The sequence below is a fragment of the Lutjanus erythropterus genome, chromosome 2 (genome assembly GCF_056507025.1).
Source record: "Lutjanus erythropterus isolate fLutEry1 chromosome 2, fLutEry1.hap2, whole genome shotgun sequence".
Classification (NCBI taxonomy): Eukaryota; Metazoa; Chordata; class Actinopteri; order Lutjaniformes; family Lutjanidae; genus Lutjanus; species Lutjanus erythropterus.
Genome location: NC_139318.1, coordinates 37,982,308 through 38,008,206, shown reverse-complemented (window position 1 = coordinate 38,008,206; position 25,899 = coordinate 37,982,308). Strand labels below are relative to the sequence as shown.

At 41.8% G+C, this 25,899-nt stretch overlaps 1 protein-coding gene and 1 long non-coding RNA gene across 2 annotated transcripts in view; one reads left to right on the top strand and one right to left on the bottom strand.

Moving 5' to 3' along the window:
- Positions 1 to 1,009: 1,009 nt before the first annotated feature.
- The window catches only part of LOC146332082 (plexin-A2-like), a 127,192-nt gene continuing 102,302 nt past the window's right edge, over positions 1,010 to 25,899 (top strand). Inside the window, exons 1-2 of the mRNA XM_084738945.1 lie at positions 1,010 to 1,332; positions 22,403 to 23,737. Of these exons, the coding sequence (XP_084595071.1) occupies positions 22,514 to 23,737 (1,224 nt within the window). The 5' untranslated portion in view covers positions 1,010 to 1,332; positions 22,403 to 22,513. The remainder of the gene's footprint in view (positions 1,333 to 22,402; positions 23,738 to 25,899) is intronic.
- Positions 23,615 to 25,899, bottom strand: part of LOC146332080 (uncharacterized) — a 156,832-nt gene continuing 154,547 nt past the window's right edge. Inside the window, exon 4 of the long non-coding RNA XR_014772039.1 lies at positions 23,615 to 23,746. This is a non-coding gene — a long non-coding RNA (uncharacterized LOC146332080). The remainder of the gene's footprint in view (positions 23,747 to 25,899) is intronic.

The window sequence follows — 25,899 nt, the reverse complement described above, 5'->3', positions numbered from 1 at the left end:
TTAACAGAACGCAATTTTTTTGTATTTGTTAAACAGGCAGTATTCTACGTATATTCAATCCTTTTTCTTAATTCACTGTACTACAAATGTATACATACTGCTCTATTTGTTTTTTTATTTCTATTTATTTATTTATTTGCTTAAAGTGCCTGGAGTGCCCTGATATAATTTTGGACAATAAAGTTTGTTGCTGAATTGTAAAATGTCCTACCTCCATTTAGGGCTGCAACTAGTGATTATTTCCATTGTCTATTAATCTGTCGATTGTTTTCTTGATTAATCGATTAGTTTGGTCTATAAAATGGTGAAAAATGCCAGTCAGTCAGTTTCCCAAAGCCAAAGACGACGTCTTCATGTGTCTTGTTTTGTCCAAAAGGCAAAGATATTCAGTGTACTGTCATAAAGGAGAAATAAACCGGAAAATATTCAGATTTCAGAAGTATAATAAGTATAATAATCAATTAATAATCCATTAATTGTTGCTGTTTTTTCTCTATTACATATATTTGTCACAACTGTTAACCACTTTTGAGGGATCATTGCAAAAAATGTGTTATATATATTCTATACTGTATATTATATTCTGTAAAAATAATATCGGGCAATATATCTACTGGAACTCCAGTATCGACCCCAGAAATCCAATATCAGTCAGTCCTTAGTATATATATTTGAATTCCATATACATTTCTATACATGTCGTAAATCTATTGATAATTTCTCCACTGTAGAAAACATTAATTCTTATCCTCCTTGATGTATAAATCTACAAACACTGTGAAGAATCCACCCGCCTCAAAGACATGAAATGTGTTGCAAGGCGCTCAAGTTGTGCCAAAGGATGACGCGACGGAGGTTGGGTCTAAAAGCGCACACTGTACGTGAGGTGCAAGTGAACTGATGGGTGACTTCATGTAGCACCGGAACATCCACACACACACACACACACACACACACACACACACACACCGAGAGAGAGAGAGAGAGGAGGGGGGGAGGGAGAGAGGGAGAGAGGGAGAGAGAGCCGCTGCCTGTTACAGAAAATGATCAATCCCTGAACGAGGTGGGAGGGTCACTTCATACCGGCTCCTTCTCTCAGCGGCTGACAGGCGGGGAGATGCTCACTGCTGTCCAGATGACTTTACGGGCTGTGCGTCGCGGCAGCAGCGCGTAAAATAAATTAACCGGCAGTTTATCTCGTTGCATTTGGCGTCCAAGCGCGCGCACACAGAGATCCACTGACTGACTGAAGAAGCGGGACGTTCCTCCAAAAAATCCCAGCGAAATAAGCGGATCTGCGCTATTCATGAATGAGTCTCCTCTTATTTCAAGGTGAGTAGTCTATCCTTTACTAGCAGCAGCCTGTAGTGCAGCCCAGCAGTGAGCAGGAAGGTAAAGTTGGGGAGACTTTACGCACCTCGGACGCAGCGAAAGACGTCCAGTGACATTGTGCACTCTGGGTCAATGTCTTATTTAAAATGTTATGTGAGAAAATGATAAAATTATTCCTCTGCTGGCCACCTGTGACAACCACCAGATGTGGACTGATGCTGACTGTAAATGCCTCAGCTTCAGTGCCCATCAGAGAGTAGCTCTGTGCAGGTTTGGTGCACATTATTTCATTATCAGGAGGATAAATTTCACTCTACTTCAGACAAAGCGTTCCAGATTTTGTCCACAACTCTTTTACACATGTGGATTATTCAGAGCAGCGCATTAGATCAGTGGTCATCAGGAGAATAGAGTGAAGTACTGAGCGTGGTGATAGTCACTCCTCCTCTGCTGCCCTGCCTCCTGCCTCCTGCAGCCGGAGCCCGTGCAGCCTTGGCAGAGCAGCAGCCGCTGGGACGCTGATAAGGCTGGCCAGGCGGCTGAGATGGAGCCTGAAAGAACTAAAGCACACACAGCTGTAGCAGTGCCAACCTCAACAATGCTGTTGACCAAGTGCATCCTAGCCCCCCTTCCTTCTGTGTGTGTGTGTGTGTGTGTGTGTGTGTGTGTGTGTGTGTGTTTGGGTGGCGGTGGAGGGTTGGTTGTTGGATTCACGGCTCTCACCCCTCATGCAAACCAGATGAACCCCTCTTCTCTCTGTATACTCTTTCTGGTCCGGCTTATCTGGCCGGCCAGTTGGACTAGCTTTTATTCTCCTGGCCCCTCCAGAGTGGGTAAAGCCTCTCATGGAGGGAGAGGAAGAGAGATTGGCTTCTCTCCTGGCGTGTTCATGCCAGTCATACGCGCCGGCACTTTATCAGTTGCCTGCTAATTTTAGAATTTAAATGAATCTCCACATTAGTTCTGTCTCTCTCCTCTGCTGCGTTTGACAGCAATGAATGAAACAGAGGTTTGGTTTGTGATATCTGCGGTTCATTTGAGGAGTTTCAGTCATGTGGCTGAGGGCTAACCAATCTAACAATCTGGACCCATTTTAAAGGGTCATTTTGTCAAATATTAGGGCTAAGTATTGAACTTTGATACTTTTATGGCACCAACCAAATCGTTTCAATACTATCAAGTATCAAAAAAAAAAAAAAAAAAAAAAAAAAAAAAGCCAAAGATACCTACACTCTTAGAAATAACGGCGCTAACCAGAAACAATAAAGGGTTCTTTAGCTTGCACCCGTTTGAGCACCATTTTTGGCTCCTGGTAGGTCCTTTTGTAAAGGTTCCACCTGGAATTGTTTCAGAGAGTTCTACCAAGAACCAAACATAAAGAGTTGTGACAAGAACTGTCTGTGAGGTTTCACACAAAACCGTCTATGAGAGGTTCTGCAGAGAACCCTTCCTTTTCCACCAACTTAGCGCCGGATTTTGAACCGTTTTTTTCAAGACTCCTGGAACCTTGGTGCCATCTAGTGAACAAACCTGTGTTTCCACCAGATTTGAGCTGAACTGTTGTAATCAAGGATGTAATCAACAGAGGGCTACACAGTGCACAACTACCTGCAGAAAATGACACGCCCACTATGGTTCCAAAGGAAAGCCTACTATTTTCTGGTTCCAGCCTGGAGCATAATTTTCAGGTTCTGAACCAATTTATTTTTGGTGAAAATGCTCATAACGGGTTAAATTTAGGTGCATAAACTGGAACGGAGCCAGTTTCATGTTGGTGGAAAAGGCCTTCTAAGGGTGCTAACAAGAATCCATCCTGGGGTTTCTCATGCGAACCCACTTATATACCGAAGGTTTTATCTAGAACCCACCCAGAGGGTTTTACCGAGAACCCATCTATACTGGGGTGCAAAGAAACCTTGATGAAAGAGTCCTTCACCGATTTCAACAAGAGTTCTTGGGATGAAAAAGGTTCTTAACCCTTGACAAGTCCTTTCTTCATAGTCTTCAGAAGCAAATGGTTCTGGATGGAACCTCAGCCCCTCAGGAAGAACTGTTTATTGGAACCCTTATTTCTAAGAGAGTAAGGAATAAATCTCATCAGCATCAGTGAGCACACTTGAACAAAGATCTAATAATGCTGGCTGACTGGCTTTCTAATGTTAAAGTAACTGAGTAAAATGAGTAGTTGTACCATAATGTGTAATGTCATTTTCTTTTTTATTAAAGGTACAAAGTCATGGTACCAGTACTGAAAATTTCTAACAATACCCAGCCCTATGCAAAATACAAAAAGACTTTATCATTTAGTACTTTACTCTTTATTCAGCACGTTATCCTTGTATGAATCCTGTGATTCTAAGGTCAGCCTGGGACAACTGTTGTTTTCCTGCAACATTCAGTGCCTACCTTCCCCCTCCCATCTTTGATGTACCCTATGTAGGCTTCTTGTATTTGTGTGTAGGCTTTTTGTATTTTTTATTATTGTATTTTCTCCCTAATTTTCTTTGTGGTTTCTAGTCATGCGGATTCTTTTGGTCTTACCTGCTGAGTCTGTACTGTCACACCAATGACAATTTTTGTTTAAATGATATTTGTCTTTTCAGTAACAACGTCCTGCTAACTCTGGATAATTCATAGACCTCACTAGCTGCAGTTACATGGACGATATTTCTCCAGCCTGATTGCAATCATTCTTTCCAACTTGTTTACAAAGACACTGAATACAGTGATCCAATTAAACTTGTGTGTTTCCATACATACCAAAGCTTTTAATCGGCATCTAACTTTTTCTTTGTGCAACATGGTTTTGCTGTCTGCTGTGAAGCATCTACTTCGCTTGAAATATAACAGAAGATGAAGACGAGGTTAACTTTTCCAGCAGTTTTTGATTTGGTTGATGTTTCGGTGGATTCCGGTTTTGTTCATCTTTGCTTGAACATTTCATCGCTTGCTTGAACAATTCACTTTTTTTTTGAGCATTTTAACCATCAAAGCTTTCAACGATTCTCAAATCTTTTAAAGATTAAGGCTGGCATTTTTTAAATTTTTGTTACCGTCAAAAAAAAAACCCAGGAAAAGACCAAAACAAATTATGTGTTCCAGTCTCTCAATAATTTCTAACTTTCCCTGCACTTTGTGGTTCTGATAACAGAAATCTTTCAAAACAGTTCACAAGTGAGTTTCTTAAAAATTCTGTTAGTAGAAAATAATTTCTTAGGTTTCTGAAAACCTTCGTCAAACAGGAGTAAATACAGCATTTGTTGGAGACTATTTTCAGCCATGAACTTTTATGAAGTTGGTGATCTTGTGAGTATTTGCCTCAATGATGTGTTTTTATGATAGCAGAACAGACCTGTTTTGTTTTGCTGCTGCCATGTTTCTGTTCCTCTCAGAAACCCATTTACGTTAACCCGATGTCACCCCCACATGGGGCAAACATGCGCAGAAAGAATTTATTTATCCAAACCAAAGAGAAACAATCTGATTAAGCATTTACATGCATAGTAGATGCTAATATTTTCCTGTTAAAGAGATTATCAAAGGTTTATACCACTCTGGAAGAAAAGTCCTTCCTATCGGGTTGAATCGGGTGAATCTCTTCACATTGAGGTGTTTACATGAGGGATTGTTATTCTGATTTGATTATTAGTGGAATATTACGATCCATGTAAAGGCAGCTACTGTGATCAGTTTGCACTGGAACTGCAGAACGTTTGCACTCGTAAAGAAACTGGTGTGTGCGGTTCATCCAGTGTAACTTGGACACAATTTCTGGAAAGATGAGTTGCTGTTGATGTTTTCAAATGTAATTTTTCAGTGCTTTGAGGGGCACAAACAGATTTCAACTCGCTGATTTTAGGCAGAGAGGGTACTGTGGAAGATATTGGTTTAATGGCTTGACACTGCTGGGTTTAAGAGAGAAAATGTCTTTCCTTATCTGGGTGAGGATCATATATTCATACTGTTTTCCACAATGTAGAGTCAGACTGGACAAAAAAAGGACATGTCCAACTGAATGAAGCATAAAAAATGTGTCTCTGTTAGATTCTTTGTATTGATTTCAGTTTGCTGAGTGTTGTATTTTTACCAGTTTTTGTAAAGGCAACTGGGGCTGCAGGTGAAACTGCATTATTTTGGAGTCTTTTGACCCTGAAGGCGACGCCTGACCAGTGTAGGTGAAGTAATTTAGAACATCTGTCTCTGTCAGATTCCCCCAGAAGGAGTTAAGTGTTATCTTCTCTTCTACAGAGATTAATGAGCTACACTGTACGTCTGAGAAGACAGAAAAATAAAGTAGGAAATCAGGAACACAACTCTACCACAGCTGCGAAAAACAGCTTTTGATTTAAACGACCACCAGTTCAAGGCGTGACATTGATTTTGGAGTCATTTGAATATCAGGGAGCACGGCGATGTGGGTCAGGGGCAAAGGCGACGCGCAGTCGCTGCAATACTACATCAGGCGAATTAGTGTATGTAACACAATTACACGGTGTGTGAGTGCACAGCAGCTCTCTGCTACTACGCTAGAGCTGGAGACCCCCCACCTCCAGCCCTCACCCATCTGCCCCTCCCCTCTCCCCACCGCTACCCCTGTTGCCCACGGAGACACTGATTAAACACGACTGTTCAGATGCTACAGCCCGAGGAGGAAGGAGAGCCCCCAGTGTGTGTGTGTATTGTGTGTGTGTGTATTGTGTGTGTGTGTGTGTGTGTGTCTGTACACATGTGCATGTTATATGTGTGTGCATTGCTACTACTGTTACTAGTGAGTCTTTACATAAGAGTGTATACACTAGACAGCAAAATGAGAAGAGACACAAACAGTGAAATGAAACCAACAGTGACAGGAGAAAGAAAGAACGAAAGAAAGAATGAAAGAAAGAAAGAAAGAGGAAGAGAGAACAAACACTGCAGATCATCAAGCACGACCGTTACGCTGCTGTCCTCACTCTTCCTCTCCTTCATCCCTCTTTCAATCTTCACGCTTCCTCTTGTTTCAGTGTGTGATCCAGGCCTGCAGGGAGGTGGCGTTCAGGTACACTCTTAGAAACGCAAGTGCTAACTAGAACCATACAGGGGTTGGTTTGGCTTGTTTCCACAGGAGAACCCCTTTTGGCTCCTGGTAAAATCTTTTATAAAGGTTTCACACTTGGGACCCTTCCTGACAGTTCTACCCAGAACCCAGCATACAGGGTTACACCTTGAACCATCTGTGAAATATTTCACCCAGAACTCCCAATAAGAGGCTCTACAGAGAACCATCTGGGGGTTCTAGCCAGAACCATTGCATCTTTTACCTTTGCAGACAAGAACCCATCCAGGGGCTTCTACTGATTCTCTTTATATTTGTTTGATGTAGAACACGCTCAGGGAGTTCTACCAAGAACCTTTTTATATTCCAAGGGTTTAATCTAGAACACACCCAGGGGTTCTACAAGGAATATTTCGATATTCTGAGGGTTTGATCTAGAACCTACCCAGAGGGTTCTGCCCGGAAAACTTTCACATTCCAAGGTTTTATCTAGAACACACCAAGAGGTTCTACCAAGTACCTTTTTATATTCCAAGCATTTTATCCAGAACCCGACCAGGAGGTTCTACCAAGAACCCTTCTAATTCCAGGGGTTTTATCTAGAACACACTCTTTTTTTTAGAACCATTTTATATTATGGTGTTAAGAATCTTTGACAAAAGAGTTCAAAGGAACTCAGTGAAGAATTTCAGCAATCCTTGAAGAGATCTTTCTTCCCAAAATGTTTCTCTGGATGAAAAGGGTTCTTGATGTAACTAAGTCTTACAAAGAACCCTTGACAAACCCTTTCTTTTAAAAAGGGTTCCTCAAAAGCAAATGGTTCTGGGTAGAACCTCAGCCCTTCAGGAAGAACCCTTTTGGAGCCCATATTTCTAAGAGTGTATATAAAGGTGGAGAAACAGGGGTAGAGAGGGGTGGAAAAGGTAGCGGGAGTGAGACAGACTAATAAAGACCGGAGCAGACAGAGACGGAGGGAGAGGTGGTGACAAACAGTGGAGGAGACGAGTGAAAGGGAGGAGAGGTACAAGTGGAAAGCGTGCAGCTCACCTGCCAGATGGCAGCTTTGGCAGCGCTCAGCATGCAGCGATTGCGGTCTTGCAATATGGCGCATCGCCTCCAGATTGTCACACCGTTGTTGATACAAACAGTGCAATAACTTTGCTGATGTGTGTGTTTTGCGTGATTTTCTCTGGCACCAGCGTGAGCAGACAGCATATGGTCATAAAGAACAACAGACAAAGTTGAGGGGTGTCACATGTGTTGTTTTTTTTTTCTTGGCAATGTATTGACACATGACTTTTAAGTTTGAGGAGTTTGTAATCTCTTTTTTCCTAAAGGGGCATTCCAGTGATTGTACACTCTTGAGATCAGTTTAATCACGAGAAGAGCTACTCAGCTTGTGAAAACAGTTGTGTAATGTTTGTTTTCTGGAGCTCTGGAGGCACTTTGGAAAGTTGGAATTTGCAGTTTTAAAGACACAGATGTTTACCTGACAGGGAAAGTTTAAATAAAGATGAATCGATTAGTTTATTTAATGAAAATTAGTTGCCAACTATTTTAATAATCTATGAATCATTTTAATCAGTCATTTTTCAAGCATATCATTTATCATTTGCTGGTTCCAGCTACTTAAATGTGAAGACTGACTGCTTTTCTTTGCCATTGATGATAGTAAATTCGGAGTCTTTGGGTTTTGGACTGTTGGTTCAACATAAGACCTGTTTGAAGACGTCACTTTGAGCTCTGGGAAATTGTGATGAGAATTTTTCACATTTTATGGACTAATCGATTAATCGTGAAAATATTCAGCAGATTAATCAATCGTAAAAATAATTACCAATGGCTGCCCTGCAGCTGCATCATGACAGATGCAGAACCCATATTAGGGACCAAAAGTCAAGATATTTCAGCCTCTGCCGCATCAATTTTGACTATTTTTGACTTTTTTTTTAGAACCTGTTCTCCAACTTTATGGAGGGGCAATGATACCCTGCTGGAGTACCCTTCAAAACTTTAACTTCAGTATTTTTCTGCCCATTTCCCCATGATTTTGTGTGTGATTAATGGGGACAACAATTTGTAAAGCAGGTCCAGTATTGAGCGAGACTGCTGCAGCTGTCAGCTGCAAAACAGGCTGCAATGTCAATCTACACTAGGGATGATTGATATAGTGAATATCAGCCATTTGTGATAAATCCATCACAAGTTGTTTTTTGGGGCAACTTTTGTCATTTCAGTTTGCTAATGTCACGGTCTGAGTGACAGACACTGCTCTGGGTTGCACTTAAATTCAGCTGCACAGTACACACCCACTGAGCTGGAGGACGAGTGGGAGGAACACAGTCTGAAGAGCAAGAATACTTTCACATCTAATGCGGTGAATTAAAGATTTATTTTGACCAGAACAGAGTTGGTGATTTCTGGAAAAGTGGAAAGATGAGCCAAGACTGTTTTGGTGAGTTGTATTTTATTTCTGTCTGAGTTTGAATGAAATGTGCTTTATAATTGTAGCACTATGTGTGAGTTAACAAGGCAAGTAACGCTCATCTAGTTTGGAGAGAAACTTTTGGAGAGAATTCAGAAGATGTACAGTTGCATTTTTCTGTTTAATAAGGACAATTTAGGACAGTTTTTTTTGTTCATTTATTGGATGGTGTGACCTAATGAACCCAGAGTTTGAAAGGAGGGACTATATCATGACTATATCAGTAATCACCACAGAGATAGACCTTTTCGTTAAAGACTAAGATGCTTTTTGTTTAACCAGAAAGAGCTGATTTACTGCTCTTGTCATTTAACCATTGTAAAACACACTTCATTGAAACTCAACAGAAACAAAATAAAACTTACCGAAACTGTCTTGGTTCGTTTTCCCACCACTCCAACGATCACCAGCTCTGGTTTGGTTGAAATAAACCCTTAATTCGCCGTGTTGGATGTGAAAATATACTGGCTGTAGACTGTTATTTCCAGCTGTTCCTCTGATGTCCAACCTCCCTCTCGGTCCTTCATGTCAGGTTTGTGTGGTGCCAGCCGTTAAAAACATAATTTTTGATTTCATACATTGGAACATTCAAATTAGCTCTTAATTAAATTTGACCATTTCGTATAGGAATAGAAATGCAAATACTGGTCATGGAGAAATTGTTATATGACACGGAAAATGTATGGAAATTGGTGTTAATGTAGTAGAACCATGGCAAATCTGTGTCACTTCATTTAAAACCTTCTTTTCCCCTCCATTTCAACAAACGACTTCAACTTAAATAATTTCCCATTTCTGGAAAATAAAATCTTTGTAGTACTTCCTTCATGGCATGTCAGTAGAAGTAGGTGAAATTCTTAATAAATAATAATATCTGCAACTTCTGAACAATCTCCACATTCATCAGTCCCTTCACAGAAAGTCTGCAACTTCAAAGAGTTTCAAAGAGGATGACGTGCAGTTTTGGGTGATTCACCCATTAAATCTTTTAAGTTGCTGGAATTTAATAATTTTAAAGAATGAAGAATTCATGAAAGTAAAAAGGTCATGGATTAAAAAAAAATCTTGTGCTTGATTCAAACCAAGTGAACTGAATTACAGAAGGAGGTTACAACATTCCCCAAAGATCATCAGAGAAAGTCACAAGGGAGAAGCAATTCAGTTAAGGCCACAGTTTGGCAAGAAGACACCTGGTGTATTGGTCTTTGGGAAAAAAAAGTCAGTCATGAGTTTCCTAAAACCAGCGGTCAACTCCACTAAAAGTTTCAATCAAATTTTCATCTGAAAAACAATCGTCACAGGCCACATCACGCCACATCACAGTCCGTGGGAAAAGTGAACACAAGTGTCCAAGAAGGCTGTGTTAAGTTGCACAAAATTGCCTTTTCTGTATTGTTTACATTTGGGCCATCTAAAACGTACTCTGGCCACCAAATTTATGGGCTTGGTTAAAAATACTGGCGTCTATTTCTGTCGGGTTTCCGCCTGTGCCAAACAAAATTAGGGATGACTGCATTTTGGAAGCGAACAGAAAAAGTATCCGCTGAACTCAAAGCTGCGCCTAAAGTAAAAGTCATAAGTTTCCCAAAAATTATTACTCAAGTACAGCACAGATACGTGCAAGATGTACTTAGGTACATTTACGTCATTAGTGTCCATGAGGGGTGAGATTAAAAAAAAAGATTTGCTTAAGAATTGGTTGCTTAACTGTATTTATTTTAATATATTCAAATAAGTAGCACTTAGTCTGTTAGCCCAATGACAACACAAAATGAGAACCCCCATTACTGCGCTAATTCAGTGTTATAAAAAAGCAGTCAATAAATTGTAATATTGAATCTCAACAGAAAAATATAAAAATGAAAAATATATCGAATTGGCAATCAAGTATCGAATCAGGAACTAAGTGTACTGTTTCAGCCCTACTGTCCACTCCTGTCTGTAACATGTCCCAGAAGCCCAGAGCACCTGGACTACATCTGATACCTCTGCAGTGTTCAGCCTTTGGCAGCTGCAAACCAGGTGGGACAGCACTTATTTAATAGACTTGGAGATTTCAATATTAATTTGAGGATCAGGTTATAGTGATGGGAAATGTTCTCTGCTGTGTATTCGCTGTAAATTCTTTACTGTTTTCCCTGGTATGTGTCATCCCTGCGTCCCATTTGCCTTCCAGTGAATTTTCTATTAAAGTGAAATTCACCTGTGTTTGCGGTCCTGGTAGACCTCTGCATCACTTGGGTGCTGTACTTTTAACCAGGCGATTTCTATTTCTGAACGTTCAGAAATGTTCTATGCATTCAGACTTAGGAGACGGGATAGAGTTTCAGAGTTGGTTAGAATTAGGGACAAGCCAGGCTGGGCCGACCACGGAGACAGACCGAGATAATCTGGGCAGATGCTTGTATTTGTACAGCTTTTGGGTGAATGGCTACCAAAGGCCTTATTTGCACTGTGGATTAAATGTTAAATGGGTTTTGGAGCAGCAGATACTTAGAGAGAAAGTTGTTGAATGGTAGAACATGCAGCATCTCTCCTCCTCTTTCCTGTTTCTCTTTGCCTCGCTCGCCATCTCTTGCTGTCTCCTCTTGCTCACAGTGATTTGTCAGCAGTGGAGGTAGCAGCTGTTCCTTTTGCATTGTAATTTCTTTGATCGTAATTATTCGTGCCAGATACCTCCAACCTTGGCATCCTCCACCCCATGAAGCCATATGGGCGAAGAGGGAGGGATGCCGAGGAAACATACAGGCTTCTTTGGAATAAGTTCTTTGATTTCTGTGTGCAGTGGTGTGGGAATTATGGACATATGTGCTTCACAGCTTCACATGGATGCTCTGCATCACTGTGTTTGATTATTTTTCTCATTCATACAAACACTCGCTGGGGTCTGGTGGTCTCTGCCAAATGCGATGCATTTTCCCTGTCAGGTCTCCATGTTTTATGCATGCAAAAGCAGTATAGCCCTGCACATCTTTAACTGAACCAGTCTGAGCAGAAATATAGCGGACACACTTTATTTTACAGTACAATAATATGCCATAGGAAACCATGCTTTGTATCAAATGTGTTCTTTATTAGACAGTACTAGACCTTTTATTAGACTTTCTTGGAGTGTAATTTGAGACACAATACAAAAGAACTGTACTGTAAACTAAAATGTAACGTTTCCCACTGTCACCCATAGGCAAAATATTCCTCTACCTCAGTAAATCTGTTTCACATATTGTTTTTAAATGGGGAAGTAGTCTGCTACTTCCCCATTATGTGATTTCACTTTAGTTTGCAGTGCAGTTCTGTAGTAATGTGTTCTGAATTTCTCTCTAATGAAGTCTAAGTGTGTGTGAGTGAGGTGAAGTGAGGGTCCAATACACTTTAGTTTACAGTACAGTTCTGTTGTAATGTGTCCCTAGTCTGACCCTCTAATAAAGGCTCGTAATGGTCTTAGAGTGGGAAATAATACTTTATTCCCTAATAGATCCCTAATTACCCCCTAAGAAAGTTTAATAAGGGTCTAACATTGGGAAATAAAATATTTTAGTTAACAGCACAGTTCTGTTGGAATGTGACCCAAAGTGCACCCCAATAAAGTCTAACAAGGGTCCAAAACACTGTGGTTTACAGTACAGCTGTGTTGTAATTGATCTCTATTAACGCTCTAATAAAGTCTATCAAGCTTCTGACAGTGGGAAATAATACACTTAAGTTTACAGTACAGTTCTGTTGTAATGTGTCCCTAGTTACCCTCCATGAAAGTCTAATATATGTCTAATACTGTCTAATAAAGAAGACATTATTTTTCGCTTACTTGTCTTATTAGTGTACTGTAATGTAAAGTGCAACCAGTACAGATCTGTTTTACAGAAAGAGCAATGTCAACTCAGACAAAAAAAGACAGGAAGATGGTGGCAGACAATAAAATTACAGCCATGCTGGAGGCGGAATATCAGGCTGGTAGTTACTGAGCCAAATAAAAATGGCTAAGAGAGAGAGAGGGCTCTTACAGTACAGAGAAACACAACTGGAGAGCTGTTATCTGCTTGTCTCTGGGCTAGAGAGAGTAGAGCTCACATTTCACCACCCTCATTCTCCATTCCCCTCAGCTGCACCGTCCACACATCACTCCGAGCCTCCGTCGGGGCGGACTCCTCTGTTTACCCCTTCTTCTCCTTCTTCTTGCACTTAAGCGACATTAAGGACGAGGGGTGCCGGTCAGCCGCTGCAGCAGCATGGCTCACACGCACATGCTGCTGTGTGGCTCCCTCCAAAGAAAATGCAGCTCGGTCTGTCTTCTTCTGCGGTCGCTGAATTATAGAAGACCCTCTATTGCACTTGAGCTGCATGGGTTTTCATCACAGTGCTGGAGGTCACTTTGACTTTCCCCTTTATGCTCATCACATATGCAACGCGAGGGCTTCAGCAGTGGAGAGGAGTCTGCTTGAGGTCACCATTAACCAGGGAAGACCGACAATGAGATTTATGGAAGAGGAGACAGAGCTGAGAAGAGGGAAGGGAGGAGAAAGGCATGCATGGTTAAATCTGACTGTGGCAGCAGTGCCCTTCATCTGGTCCCTGCTCTTAACAGCAATTTCAGATATAGTACTGTATCTGCATGTATAATGCATGCAGGACGCCCTAAGATAATGGCATGCATTGCAGAGGAGGCTGCTGACTGTGTTGTGGCAATGTGTTGGAATTGGTCCCCTATGTCACATTTGCCTCTGCCCGGGTCCCTCGCAGCATCCTGCAGTTATTAAGAGCAGAGCGTGTTGCGATGACATAGTGTTGTTTTACTGTTCCCCGTAGACACCTTCCACTCTCTACCATCAAGATTAGTGTGTGGCTGGAGAGTCCTAAAGCGTGCAACACCGGCGCTGACCAATAAACTAAACAACAATCATGGAAAAAAAAGGCAATTATGGTTTCTTTTTGTAACACATACTAAACAAAAATATAAATGCAACAATTTTGTTTTTGCTCACATTTTTCATGAGCTGAAATAAAAGATGTAAGACTTCTTCTGTGCACACAAAAGCTTTATTTCCCTCAAATTTGGTTCACAAATTTGTTAAAGGAGACCTATTATGCTTTTCCTTATTTTCTGTCATATATATAATGTTACAATGTCGGATGCACATGTTAACCATAAACATCCAACATGAATGAAAGGTGTCATATTTTCTGGTGTTCCTGCTGATGCCCTCAACTCTCAGTGTTTTACAGAGATTCTGCTGGACAGGTATCTTTACTTGTTGCTAATGTAGCTAACTACTACTGCCAGTCAGACATGCACTCCCCTGGTGTTTGAGCGCCCAGGCTGAGCAGAATCAGCAGCATGGATAACTGAGCTAACTAGCAGTTTGCAGATAGAATAGCACACCGCTCACACCAAGTAAAGCTTTGTCCGTCAGGGAACTCACCAATAAATCACCAATAGCTGAGGCTGGAGAACATCAGAAAGAAAAGTAGAAAATATTTCATCAATAGAATATGATCCACTATCACCAAAATCAGTAAATACAATTATAAGGTGTGTGCTTGTGTACAGCAGTCAGTTCCGAGAAACACTGCTCCTGATGCCTCTATCATTTTCAGTTAGGGTCTGATAAACAGTAAGTTCATTAAATCCAGTGCACCACAGTGCTATTTCCAGTGCTAAGATGTTGCTTAGAAGCGCTGGGTGCTGTAGTCTTGCTGGCCAGACAGGTCTCAAAGCTAATTAGCAAGCTAGTAGCTGCTAACAACAAATAGAAATCTGTTCATCAGAAAACTCTGTAGTGTAAAAATAGCTGAAAGTTGAAGCAGAGCAACCAGGCGACATCAGAGGGAAGACCAGCAAAAATGTTTCTCTATTAAATGAAATATATAATAAAATTAAATATAAATCAGAGACAGATTAGGGCAGGCATGACTTTGCCCTCCTGGGGAAAAAGAGTATATATTGCCTTATGTGAAATAGCCAGAGTTCAGTGCCTAGTAAATGTCTTTTACTGCACATTTTAGAGTAGCCTTTTATTGTGACCAGTCCAAAGCACACCTGTTATAACCACGCTGTTTAATCTGCATCTCTATAAGTCACTCCTGTCAGGCAGATGGATTATCTTGGCAAAGGAGAAGTACTCACTGACACAAATTTTAACAAATGTGTGAACAAAATGAGAGAAATAGAAAAGATTCTGTATCTTCTATACAGAATCTTTTACTTAATCTCATGAATAATTCAGGCAAAAACAAAAGCGTAACATTTATGTTTTTATGTAAACTCGTGCCTCAGACATGCCAGGAGAGATGCCAATGAATTTAAGTGAATTTAAATCAATGCACACTGGTTTCCAGAGAATACAAGCATCACAAAGTGTTACTATGATTAATCTAAATACTCGTTATGAGATTTTACCCCCATGACTGAGAGGGATGTCTCGGGGAAGCACTGCTGTTTGAATTTACATTGTAGGACATAATGATGAGAATTAACCACAGGCCAACTGTCACAAAATTTCACTGCGTAGCATCAAAGTGGAGATATCCTGTGGGTATCTGCAGTGTGAGCATCCACGCTACACATTATGCCCTCCGAGGCTCCAGTCTGCGTTTCTGTGAAGGCCGGGGCCTCGCGAGGCGGAGTCAAACGCCCTGGGCTGCCCCCTTCACGACGCAGCCACAGATAAAACACGGTGGACTGATCACAAAACATTGCTTTTCCTAATAAACCCCACCGGTCCCTCGTGATTCACTATGACATTCATTTATAAGTCATCGTTAATAAAGACGGCATTTTCATGTCCTAATTCCCCGACTCATCACTGTAGGTACCAGCGACAGCCCCTGGCTCTGGCTTGCTGGCTCCCTCCTCCCTCCTGTCTCCGCCACGTTTGACCTACTTCTGTCTCCACAACATTGTAAACAGATCTACTAATTGCCTTCATTTATTCATTTGGAAGTCAAGTTATGTTGCGGCTGGCGCCCTCCCAGCTCATTCATGTGTAATGTGTACAATGCTGGCCCTCCCCCCAATGTCTCGTCCCTGTGTGTTTGCAGGAAACCCCAGACAAAAGTATCCCATCAGGCCATCTGACTTTATATACTGTAAACGCAAACATTGTGCAGAACGTCACCACAATGTGCTGCAGCCAAAAATCTGAAATGATCTCCAAGAAGGAACTTCATAAACTGACTTTCAACTTCCATCAGCAGCGACACAAAGTACCATTTGGAACTCTTTCAGAAGATTCTACCAAGAACCTAACATAAAGGGTTAAACCTAGAACCATCTGTGCAAAGAATCACTCAGAACCCAGAGTGAGAGGTTGTACAAAGAACCCTTCTATGGCATAATGGTTCCACCCAAAACCCCATCTAGAGGTTCTATTCAAACCCTTTCAACTTGCCAACAAGAACCCACCCAGGGGGTTCTACTGATAAACTTTTACATTCCGAGGCTTTTATCTAGTACTCACCCAGGGATGTCTGCCAAGAACCTTTTTATATTCCCAGGGCTTTATCTAGAACACAGGGGGTCTTGAATCCACCCAAGGGGTTCTGCGAGGAACCCATTTATATTTTGTACAAAAAAAAAAAACCCTTGTTGAACCCCTCTTTAAGGATTTAAACAATCCTTAAGAACTCATACTTCTAAAAAGGGTTTGTTGGCTGTAAAGTGTTCATAACGGGGCTCTTAGTCTTACAAAGAACTCTTGACAAACTCTTCAAAAAAGAGTTCTTCAGAAGCAAATTGGTTCTAGGTAGATTTTCAACCCTTCAGGAAGAACCCTTGTGAAACCCTTATTTCTAAGAGTGCACTGACACATAAACCCTGTGTGTCTCTGCCCGACCGGCTTGTAATCATGAGGACGGAATCTGTTATGACTATTGTAGTTCAGACACTTTTCCGCCCCTGTAGTCTTACACCGTTATTGCTTTTGTGCAGTCTTATAAATCTAGGCCACAAAAAACAACAGCAGCAGCAACAACAACAACAAAAAATGTTTTTATCACCTCTGATGCGAGTGACAATGACTCCCATTGTTGACTAAGTGTGAGAGCAGAGAAGCTTCTCCTGACCTTTAGACAGATCGTGGCATTGTTTGTTGACAGTGTTCCTGATCTCACACGAATCTATAATCCAAAACTTAAACAGGATGAACTGGAGCACCGTGCTGTTTGTGCAAAATCTGTCTTTCTTTTAAAGTGAAAAGATCACGTTGTGCAATCTTATTGCCAGTGTTTAAAAATGTAATATTTCCAAAATGTGAACGCTTCAAGAACGCAGATAGTTGTGATTTTTGATATTATTGATTGCAAGTTCACAATAAAAACAAGGTGGTGCTATTTATCTGCTGTTTTGGTGTGAGTTGCTTTCTCTCTGATATAATGGAACTTGATGAAACTCAGCTTATCAAATACAAAAATCGGTCAGGCTCTACCGTATTGCACCTGCTAACCGGATCACCACGCCAGCTAGCTCAGTGGTGCTAACGTTACAGCTCAGCCACGGAGGATGCCGTTAATGTCTACATCCTACACTGCTTTCAGCACAGTAATATGGTTGGTAGTTGTAGTTTGGTACTGACTGATATATCAATTGAGCAGTATTATTGACCTGAGATTGGCCTACTGTATCACAGCTAATTGGTCTATATCGATATCTGCATATATGCTGTGTGAAATGCACCTATATGAAGTTAACAGAACATAATGCAGATTGTTTTTACTCTTTACCTTTATAGGCAGCATTTAATGTATATTTGATCCTTTCTCGTAATACATATATATACTCCTATTTGCATTTTTGTTTTCATGGTTATTTATAATTATTAAAAATACTTGTAAAAGTTTACTGTTTCAGAGCCTTGAGTAATCGGGTCATGATGCACATCATACATCATACAAGCTGAGTGCCGTCTAGTTCCATTATGTTTTAGAGAAGACAGACATCTCTGCATAACTCTCCATAACCCAGCACCTCACACCTAAACAATCTAGATGGATGAACAGCACTAGAGGCAAGAGGAAAAACATGTTTCCCCCCCTTTTTTATTTTTATGAACCATTAAAGTGTCTGCCTACAAAGGTGCAATCTCCACTATGCAAGAAAATTCACCAAAAATCTCATAATGAACTCAAAAGCAGCACTGTATATTGATATTATATCACATATTATTATATATATTTCCCATCCCTACTTTAAATACTGTTGGGTAGTTTTTTTTAGCAGTGCTTCATATTCTATACGATCATCATATGTTTACACTATTTGAGAATTTATGCTGTTACTTTGTAGAAAATGTGCATCTACATTTATATTGTACATCAGTGAAAGCCTTAAAACATCAAGTCATATCAGCCACTGCACCATCAGTGGTATTATTCAGACAGCTACTTCAAATTTTCACAAAACTTACAACAACTTGAGAATTTACCACAAGAAAAATGTTTCTTAGTCACTGACAAACACAACTTCATGCTATCCAACTTGTGAGAGCAGTGAAAACGATGCACATGGGCAACCTAACAAAGAAATATCCCCTATGAACATTTAAGTTCATCTCTCATGGCAGATGGGTCAAACAAACAAGTGCAAGAAAAAAGCTAACCATCCCTTCTGTCCCATGAATCATGCCTAACGGGGCGCTACAGACGCTATGACAGCATTTCACCCCAATAAAAGCTGAACCCAAAGGATGGATTTGGTTCCACTGATCTCGATCCAGGTCAAAGGGTCGTGTTTGTGGAGCACGAGAGGCCGGCTTCTCCCTCTTCTGCACTGTGATTGGTGCCTGCTGAGAGCTCGCGTCCCCAGAGGCCTCTGCAAACCTTGTTCCTGTGTGCGAGTGTGAATGAGTCACGTCTGGGCTGGAGCGTGTCTGAGTGGCGAGGCGGAGAATTCAGCGGGGAGGACTGCGCAGGGCAAAGAGTTGTCTCTATAATCCAGGGTAAACACTGAGCAGCATGACTGCACGCCTTAGACGTGACTAAAGCCGGGAGAGCAGAAATGGATGAAACGATGAGGCTGCTGCTTGCCTGCATGCCTGCCCGGCTTCGTTTGCCACCAGCACTTCCTATTTTCTCTTCTTGTTTTTCCCCCTGTTTTGTGATTCCTCGGAGGGTTTGACTGGAGACTCTCAACACTGATTAACCTCTGGGTGGCACTGCTGGTGTCTGTTGTTTAAGGTCACGCCGGACTCAAACCTGGCTTTGCAAATATCATTTCGCCTGCTATTTGCTGTTGGACCTCAAGAGTGCCGTCTTATTAATCACTCCTAGTTGAGAAAAGAACAACGCTTCTGATAAAATTACAGCGCAAATGACACTGAAGGTCTCTACCTGGAAGTCTGAAGTGTGATTTGAACATGAGAAATTCAAAGTAATGGGTTCTGGTAGTAGAGAGAGCCCTCAGTGAAACTAGTAAACACAAAATCACTCGTCTGCTCCTTTTTGTGGCAGCTCAAGAATCTGCACAAAGAACTGAGTCAGATTTTTGTGATCTATCCCGCCCACTTTCAAACAGCTCTGTAATGCATTACATCCCATTCCAGCATTCCCATTCACAGTAAAAAGCCTACTTCAAAAAAGCAGTAGAAAGATTGAGAAAAAGGTTTGCACTCCGGGGAGTAAAGGTTTCTACTGACCGCTGGTTTAGGCAATTTGGTCCACTGAAAACAAACACATGAATGCTGCTGCAAAGAGTTTGTATTTCAGTTTACCCACAGGCCGTCACCGCTTCCTCTGACATTTCAAAACGCCTAAATACTCTTTTCATAGCGTTTTTCACATAAAAAGGACAAATGATTGAAAATGGTGGTTACATCAACACAGAAACTGGTTCAAGGACTCATCAGCTTGCAAAGCAGATGATTTGAGGGATTTTCAGTAGGAATTTGCTGGACACCATTTTGCACAAAATAAAGAAGCTGTAAATATTAGAGCCAACATGTCCTGCCAAATCTCAATTTTCTGAGAACTAATAAAAGCAAACACAGTTTTTGTGTCCAGTCGGGGGAAAAAACGGTCAAGGACAGGAAAGAAGCTTCTGTCATCTAACATTTAAAGAGGAGATAGATGAAGATAAAGATGAGCAGAGCGTGATGAATGATTCTTTAAACAGCTATGAGTAAATATCAGGTATTGTAAATAAAGAAAAACAAACACTGAACTTCAGATTTAAATTCAGCAATACAGCGTGTGGCAGATGTTACTCTTTGGTGGCCAATTACTGGTCGACTTGCTCACACGGCCCTTGCCAAATTGAGCAGAGTAGGTCGAGACACTCGAGTGACTTCTCCCCTGGTGTGAGCGTGGTGGGGACAGATGGACAGGAGATGCTGGAGTGGAGCTGGAGTCGGCCCAGCCAGCTCAGTGTCAGTCCATCCGCTCCATCCCTGGCTGCCGCTCAACTCAGCCGGACGTCCTGTTAGTCAGCCAATGGAGAGCACCCACCCCGTCATGACCCCCCCCCCATTAGGATCTGACATGGCTGTCTTCATTTAACCTTTACTTATACCAGGAAGTCTCACTGAGAAAACACCCTGTTTACCTCAGCTCATGCCAAAAAAGACAGTTGCCTTTGAGCTTAAAGCCTTCTTGCAGTTGGCAGGATATCTTTGGAGGAAATTTAGAGGGATTTCACTGAGGGGGGTTGAATGATTTTTAAAAGAAGGAAAAATTATTTGAAGAGTGTGGAGGGGCTGCTGATGTGGTACTGGAGAACACATGGGGAATGTTAGCATTTAGACTTTATGTCAGAATGCCCTTTCTGGCAGAAATCTTCCTGTCAGAATGCCCAGAAAGCTTTCTGGCAGAAAGGGCTTTCTGGCAAGGGCTTTAGGAAGTCAGGTGACACAGTAAAAATAGCAACAAAGTCAATACTGTCTTCCTCTGATTATCCTGTACTTTTCCCTGTTTTCTAAGATCTTTTCTAAGATTTTCTAAGAGCAACCAGTCTTCTTTCTTTCGTTCTTTCTTCACCAAAATAACTTGTTTAAGTTTAGGAAAAGACCACAGTTTGAGTTAAAATAGATTGTTCCATGTTACAAAGGCTTGTGGTACTATAATCTTTGCCAGAAGGGCTTTCTGGCAGAAAGGAAGTCAGTAAAAAGAGTGAAAAAGTCCATACCTGGATTGTGCTATGGTGGAAGAATGAGTTGATAAGCAGATGACTTCCACCTAAGACACTGAGATTTGACTCCAGTGTGACGCTTTTTGTTGAGTAATATGACTTTGACATCTTGATTGTTAAAAAATCAGTATTCTGATTTTTTGCTGAAGTTTGGTAAGGTTTGAACAACAAAACTACTTGGTAAGGTCTATAAAAAGATCGTTGGGTTAAATAGACTGCTAACCATGTGTTAGAAAGGCTTTCTGGCAGAAAGACAGGGCTAGCTACTGGTATAAACACTCTCTGTGATTGTTTAAGTCCACAACCATCCTCATCACTGGAAAACCAGTGGGGGCCACAAACAAAATCTTGTTTAGGGCCACCAAAATTCCAGGCCTGGCCCTGCTGGCAGAAAGCCCTGAAGGCTAACTTCTCCCTGTGATACTGGAGAAGAGGATGAAGGGAAACAGCCTTTGGAAGCCAGATTGAAGAGGCTTCTGGTGGCATACAGACAGGATTTAGGGTGATGTAGGTGTCTTAATTTATGGTTTGTTCTCCTTTGCAGGCAGTTTTATGACTCCATTAATGGACTTCGATGAAGTAACGGCGTATGTGAAGCCACTTTATCTGTAATCCTTGTGTTGCCTTCACTAACAGCATCCGTTTTTATTTTGATATAAAACAAAAAAAAACATTTTTTTCTGTCCCAAATTAGGTTATTTTGTCTCATCTGTTTGAGAACCACCTGACATCAAACTGAAACAACAAACACATCAAACATCCTTTGTCATGTGTCTAACTCATCCATCCTACAGTCCGTCATGTGTCTGAGGGACGTTGTTTGTCCCCTTGAAATATCTACATAAAATATGCTAATGAAATTAAACAGGGAAGTGTGAGGGTTGATGCTGGCTTGCTCTGAATCTCTAATGACTCCCTGCCATCCCTGGAAAAAGCCTGATTAATTTAGGAATGTCGGCCGCAGTGGAGAGTGATTAATTCCTCCTGGATTCAACCATTTAAACGAACAAGGCGGAGGGGAGAAAGGAAAACAGGGAGCCCAAAATATGGACGCATAATTAATACATTTGGATCATTTAATTAGCCACCCAAACAGAGGGAAGGCACTGCTACTGTGTGTCACTGCTTTGTTCAAGTAATAGGCCACAGTTAGTTCTTTCTTACAGAGAGGCGAATATAATGAGCCCCCCTGTTGATAGGGGGAATATTGGACCATCTCTTGGGCTAGTAAATATGGGGAGACAGTTTGAACAAATGATTACTTGTTTCTTTGATGTCTCATGTGTCTGACTAAGCAGAGATAGAGGGGAAAACAAGCACATATATTTCTAGGTTTTTAGATGAAGTGTCTAATGATAGTCTGAAAGCAGTTTTTCACTCTCGAAGGAATCAAGGATCTTTTGAGCTTAAAACAAATATCTCTTTTTTCTCTTTTCAGAAATATGTGAAGATCACAAGAACACACTTCAGCTCATCTTTTTCTGCTCCTTGCTGACACACGATCCCTGGTGTTTTGTCTGAGCTCGGTATTTTTCGGAGCCCCGCGGGGATGGGAACGTGCTTGGATAAAGGATGGACTTACTGCGGCCTCACTAAAGGTCACGGTCCTCTTAAGGTCATGTCATGGCCCCTGGCACTGTGGCTATTGACTCTAATCTCTGTGAATCAAAAGACAACTGTTGGACAGACTCTGAACACCTTCCAATCAGAGCGGAGGGAGTGGTCACTCAACCACCTGACTGTGCATCAGTCCACTGGGGCTCTGTACGTCGGAGCTGTCAACCGAATCTATAAGTTGTCAGCCAATCTCACCCTCCTGGTATCCCACGATACAGGGCCAGAGTATGACAACAAAGCATGTTATCCTCCACTAATCGTCCAGCCCTGCTCTGAGCCTCTCGCCTCCACTGACAATGTTAACAAACTGTTGCTCATCGACTACTCTCACAACCGGCTGCTGGCCTGCGGCAGTCTGTACCAGGGTGTCTGCAAGCTGATGAGGCTGGACGACTTGTTCATCCTTGTGGAGCCCACACACAAGAAAGAACACTACCTGTCCAGTGACAACCAGACAGGGACGATGTACGGGGTCGTCGTGCCCTCGCAGGGTCAGGATGCGACTCTATACATCGGCACAGCTGTTGGTGGTAAACAGGACTACTTCCCAACGATCTCCAGCCGCAAGCTGCCTCGCGACCCAGAATCCTCTGCCATGCTGGACTATGAGCTTCACACTGACTTTGTTTCCTCTCTCATTAAAATCCCCTCTGACACGCTTGCTCTCGTTCCGCATTTTGACATCTACTACATCTACGGCTTCGCCAGCGGCAACTTCGTGTACTTCATGACCGTCCAGCCGGAGACGCCTGAAAACGGGATGCCAGCTGGCAGCTCCCCCGGCGATCTGTTTTACACCTCTCGCATCATCCGCCTCTGCAAAGGTGACAAGAAGTTCCACTCGTATGTGTCACTTCCTGTGGGGTGCGTACACAGAGGCGAGGAGTACCGTCTGCTGCAGGCGGCTTACCTGTCCAAAGCTGGCAGGGTTCTGGCACAGTCGCTCAACATCAGTGCCCAGGAGGACGTCCTCTTTGCCGTGTTCTCCAAAGGACAGAAGCAGTGCCACGACCCTCCAGATCACTCTGCCCTCTGCGTCTTCACCATCCAAGACATCAACATGCGCATCAAGGAGCGGCTGCAGTCCTGCTACCAGGGAGAGGGGAACCTGGAGCTGCACTGGCTGCTGGGAAAGGACGTGCAGTGCACCAAGGCGGTAGGTGGACTGTAGAAAGAGAAAGCAACTGATGAACCATCTGACTTTGCCTCCCATAACAGACACATTTAGGCTGGAGATATACTTGCTGCTTAACCATGTGTTTGTATTCATGTAGTGTTAATTTATGAGGACGTACACGACCATCACTCTAAACAAATGCAGGATAAGTGAGACAACAAGTGTATCTCCAGCCTTAGACTAGGGTTGGGAGATACATGCTAAAACTTTACAACTGGCTGCCATCAACACAGCAACTGACGATATATTCACACAGGTGTGTGTTGCGCTTCAGCTGGGAGGTGTGAGAGCTGCAAGTTTGCTACTTGAGGTCCCATAAATAAATGCACAAAATGTCAAGAAAGGAAATATTTTTGCACGTACTTTCCTTATTAAACGGACAGTTCAGCCCTAAATTAAAAATACATATTTTACCCCTGGCCTGTAGTGCTATTTATCCATCTAAGTAGGAGATAATGGCCGTAGAGATGTTTACCGTCTCTCCAATATAATGGGACAAAATGGCACTCTGCTTGTGGTTCTCAAAGACCCAAAAATTTACATTTGAGAAATTCAAAACCAGTGTCTCTCTCCAAAAATCATGACCCGGTTACTCAAGAAAATCCGCAAACCTTGTTGTGAGCAGTTTCATGTAGAAACTATTTTCTTTCTAGTAGGAAAAAAGTAGTTTTGGTAGATTCTACTGCAAAAAGAAAATAGATCCTACATGAAATTAGCGAGATATTTGTCTAATTGGCCTTTGACTAACTATGAAACCCACAAGGTGGTGAGCAGCACCGATATAGATTTACTGAAAGTTGGCTCCTTGATTATCTACAACCATGTTTGCAGTGTAAATAGGTGATAGGCAGGCAGCCAGAGCTGTGCTGTAGTCACCATTCAGGTTTTCAGAATCCCACGAGAGCAGAGGAGCTGGAGGAGATTAATTCCACAACGCTAATCAGAGGAGTTTTGTATGGAGCTTTGATTTCATTCAGGGGTCTGGGCACTGACTCCCGCCTCCTTCTCCTCCCCTTTCTCTCCCCTTCTCCCTCTCTTCCCATCTCCTTCCTTCGTCTTGTCGCTGTCAGCAGTATTTGAACCCTCTGAGACCTGTTCTTGATCTCGAGAAAAGGGCTTTCTTGTAAATGTCCAAGGCTGTGCCTTTGTGAAAGCTATAATTCTGCATAATGAGCTGCTTTCATGGAAACAAGTTGAAAGCGAACCATGAAAACAATGATATTCATCACATCCATTGCTCTGGTGGTTCCCAACATGTACTTTGATTCCACCACGCCATCAAACAAATAAGATGTAATGTTATTCATAAAAACAGCTGAGGGAGGACACGGACACATAATAATGCAATAATTAACCTCACTGCGCAGTTAACCAAAGAGCTTTATATCTAAAATGGACTATAAATGAAATGTGATGGTTCAGCTTTGTTAAGATGTCATCATTAGACCTCGTGTTTCTCTGGTTACATGATTAATTACTCAGTGATGCACCGATACGGCTTTTTGAGTATGATACTAATATCAGATATTTTCCTTCCTGTGTCAAGATTATTTGACATGCTTATCTTAAAATAATTACTTAAAGAGACTGATATGGTTTCATTCTGCTGCTTGACTGGCACTTGTTATTGTAAATGTTACATTGGTAAGGACAGTTATAAAATGCCATTGACAGTTACAAGACCAGGGTAACAAGACAAAAGAATTGACAACCACACTATGAGAGGCTGTTGTCACAAGAGTGCTTTTCAGCTAAATGCTAATTTCAGCATGCTAGCACTGACTGTATATAAAGATGGACAACAGGACAGGGCTGCAAAAAAGAATCTGAAACAACTCAATTGCCTCCTGGTGGCTGGCTGCAGTATTGTGTAAACCCCTCCATGTTAGCAGATGGGACACGGGCCAAACTAAAAAATCAAAGCCCATGTCAAATAAAATTTTGAAAATCAAAGATGGTTTCTGTCATTTCAGGTAGTTCTCATCACACTGTTGTATGTTTAAGTGTTCATTTTTCTGATAAGTTTGGTTTTAATTAGTTATTTGATTCTATAAAAAGGGAGGGGTTCATGTCATGACTGACAGCTGAGCTCTGCTCACAAGTGAGTCACTATTGATCACTGCAGCACAGACTCTGGCTCC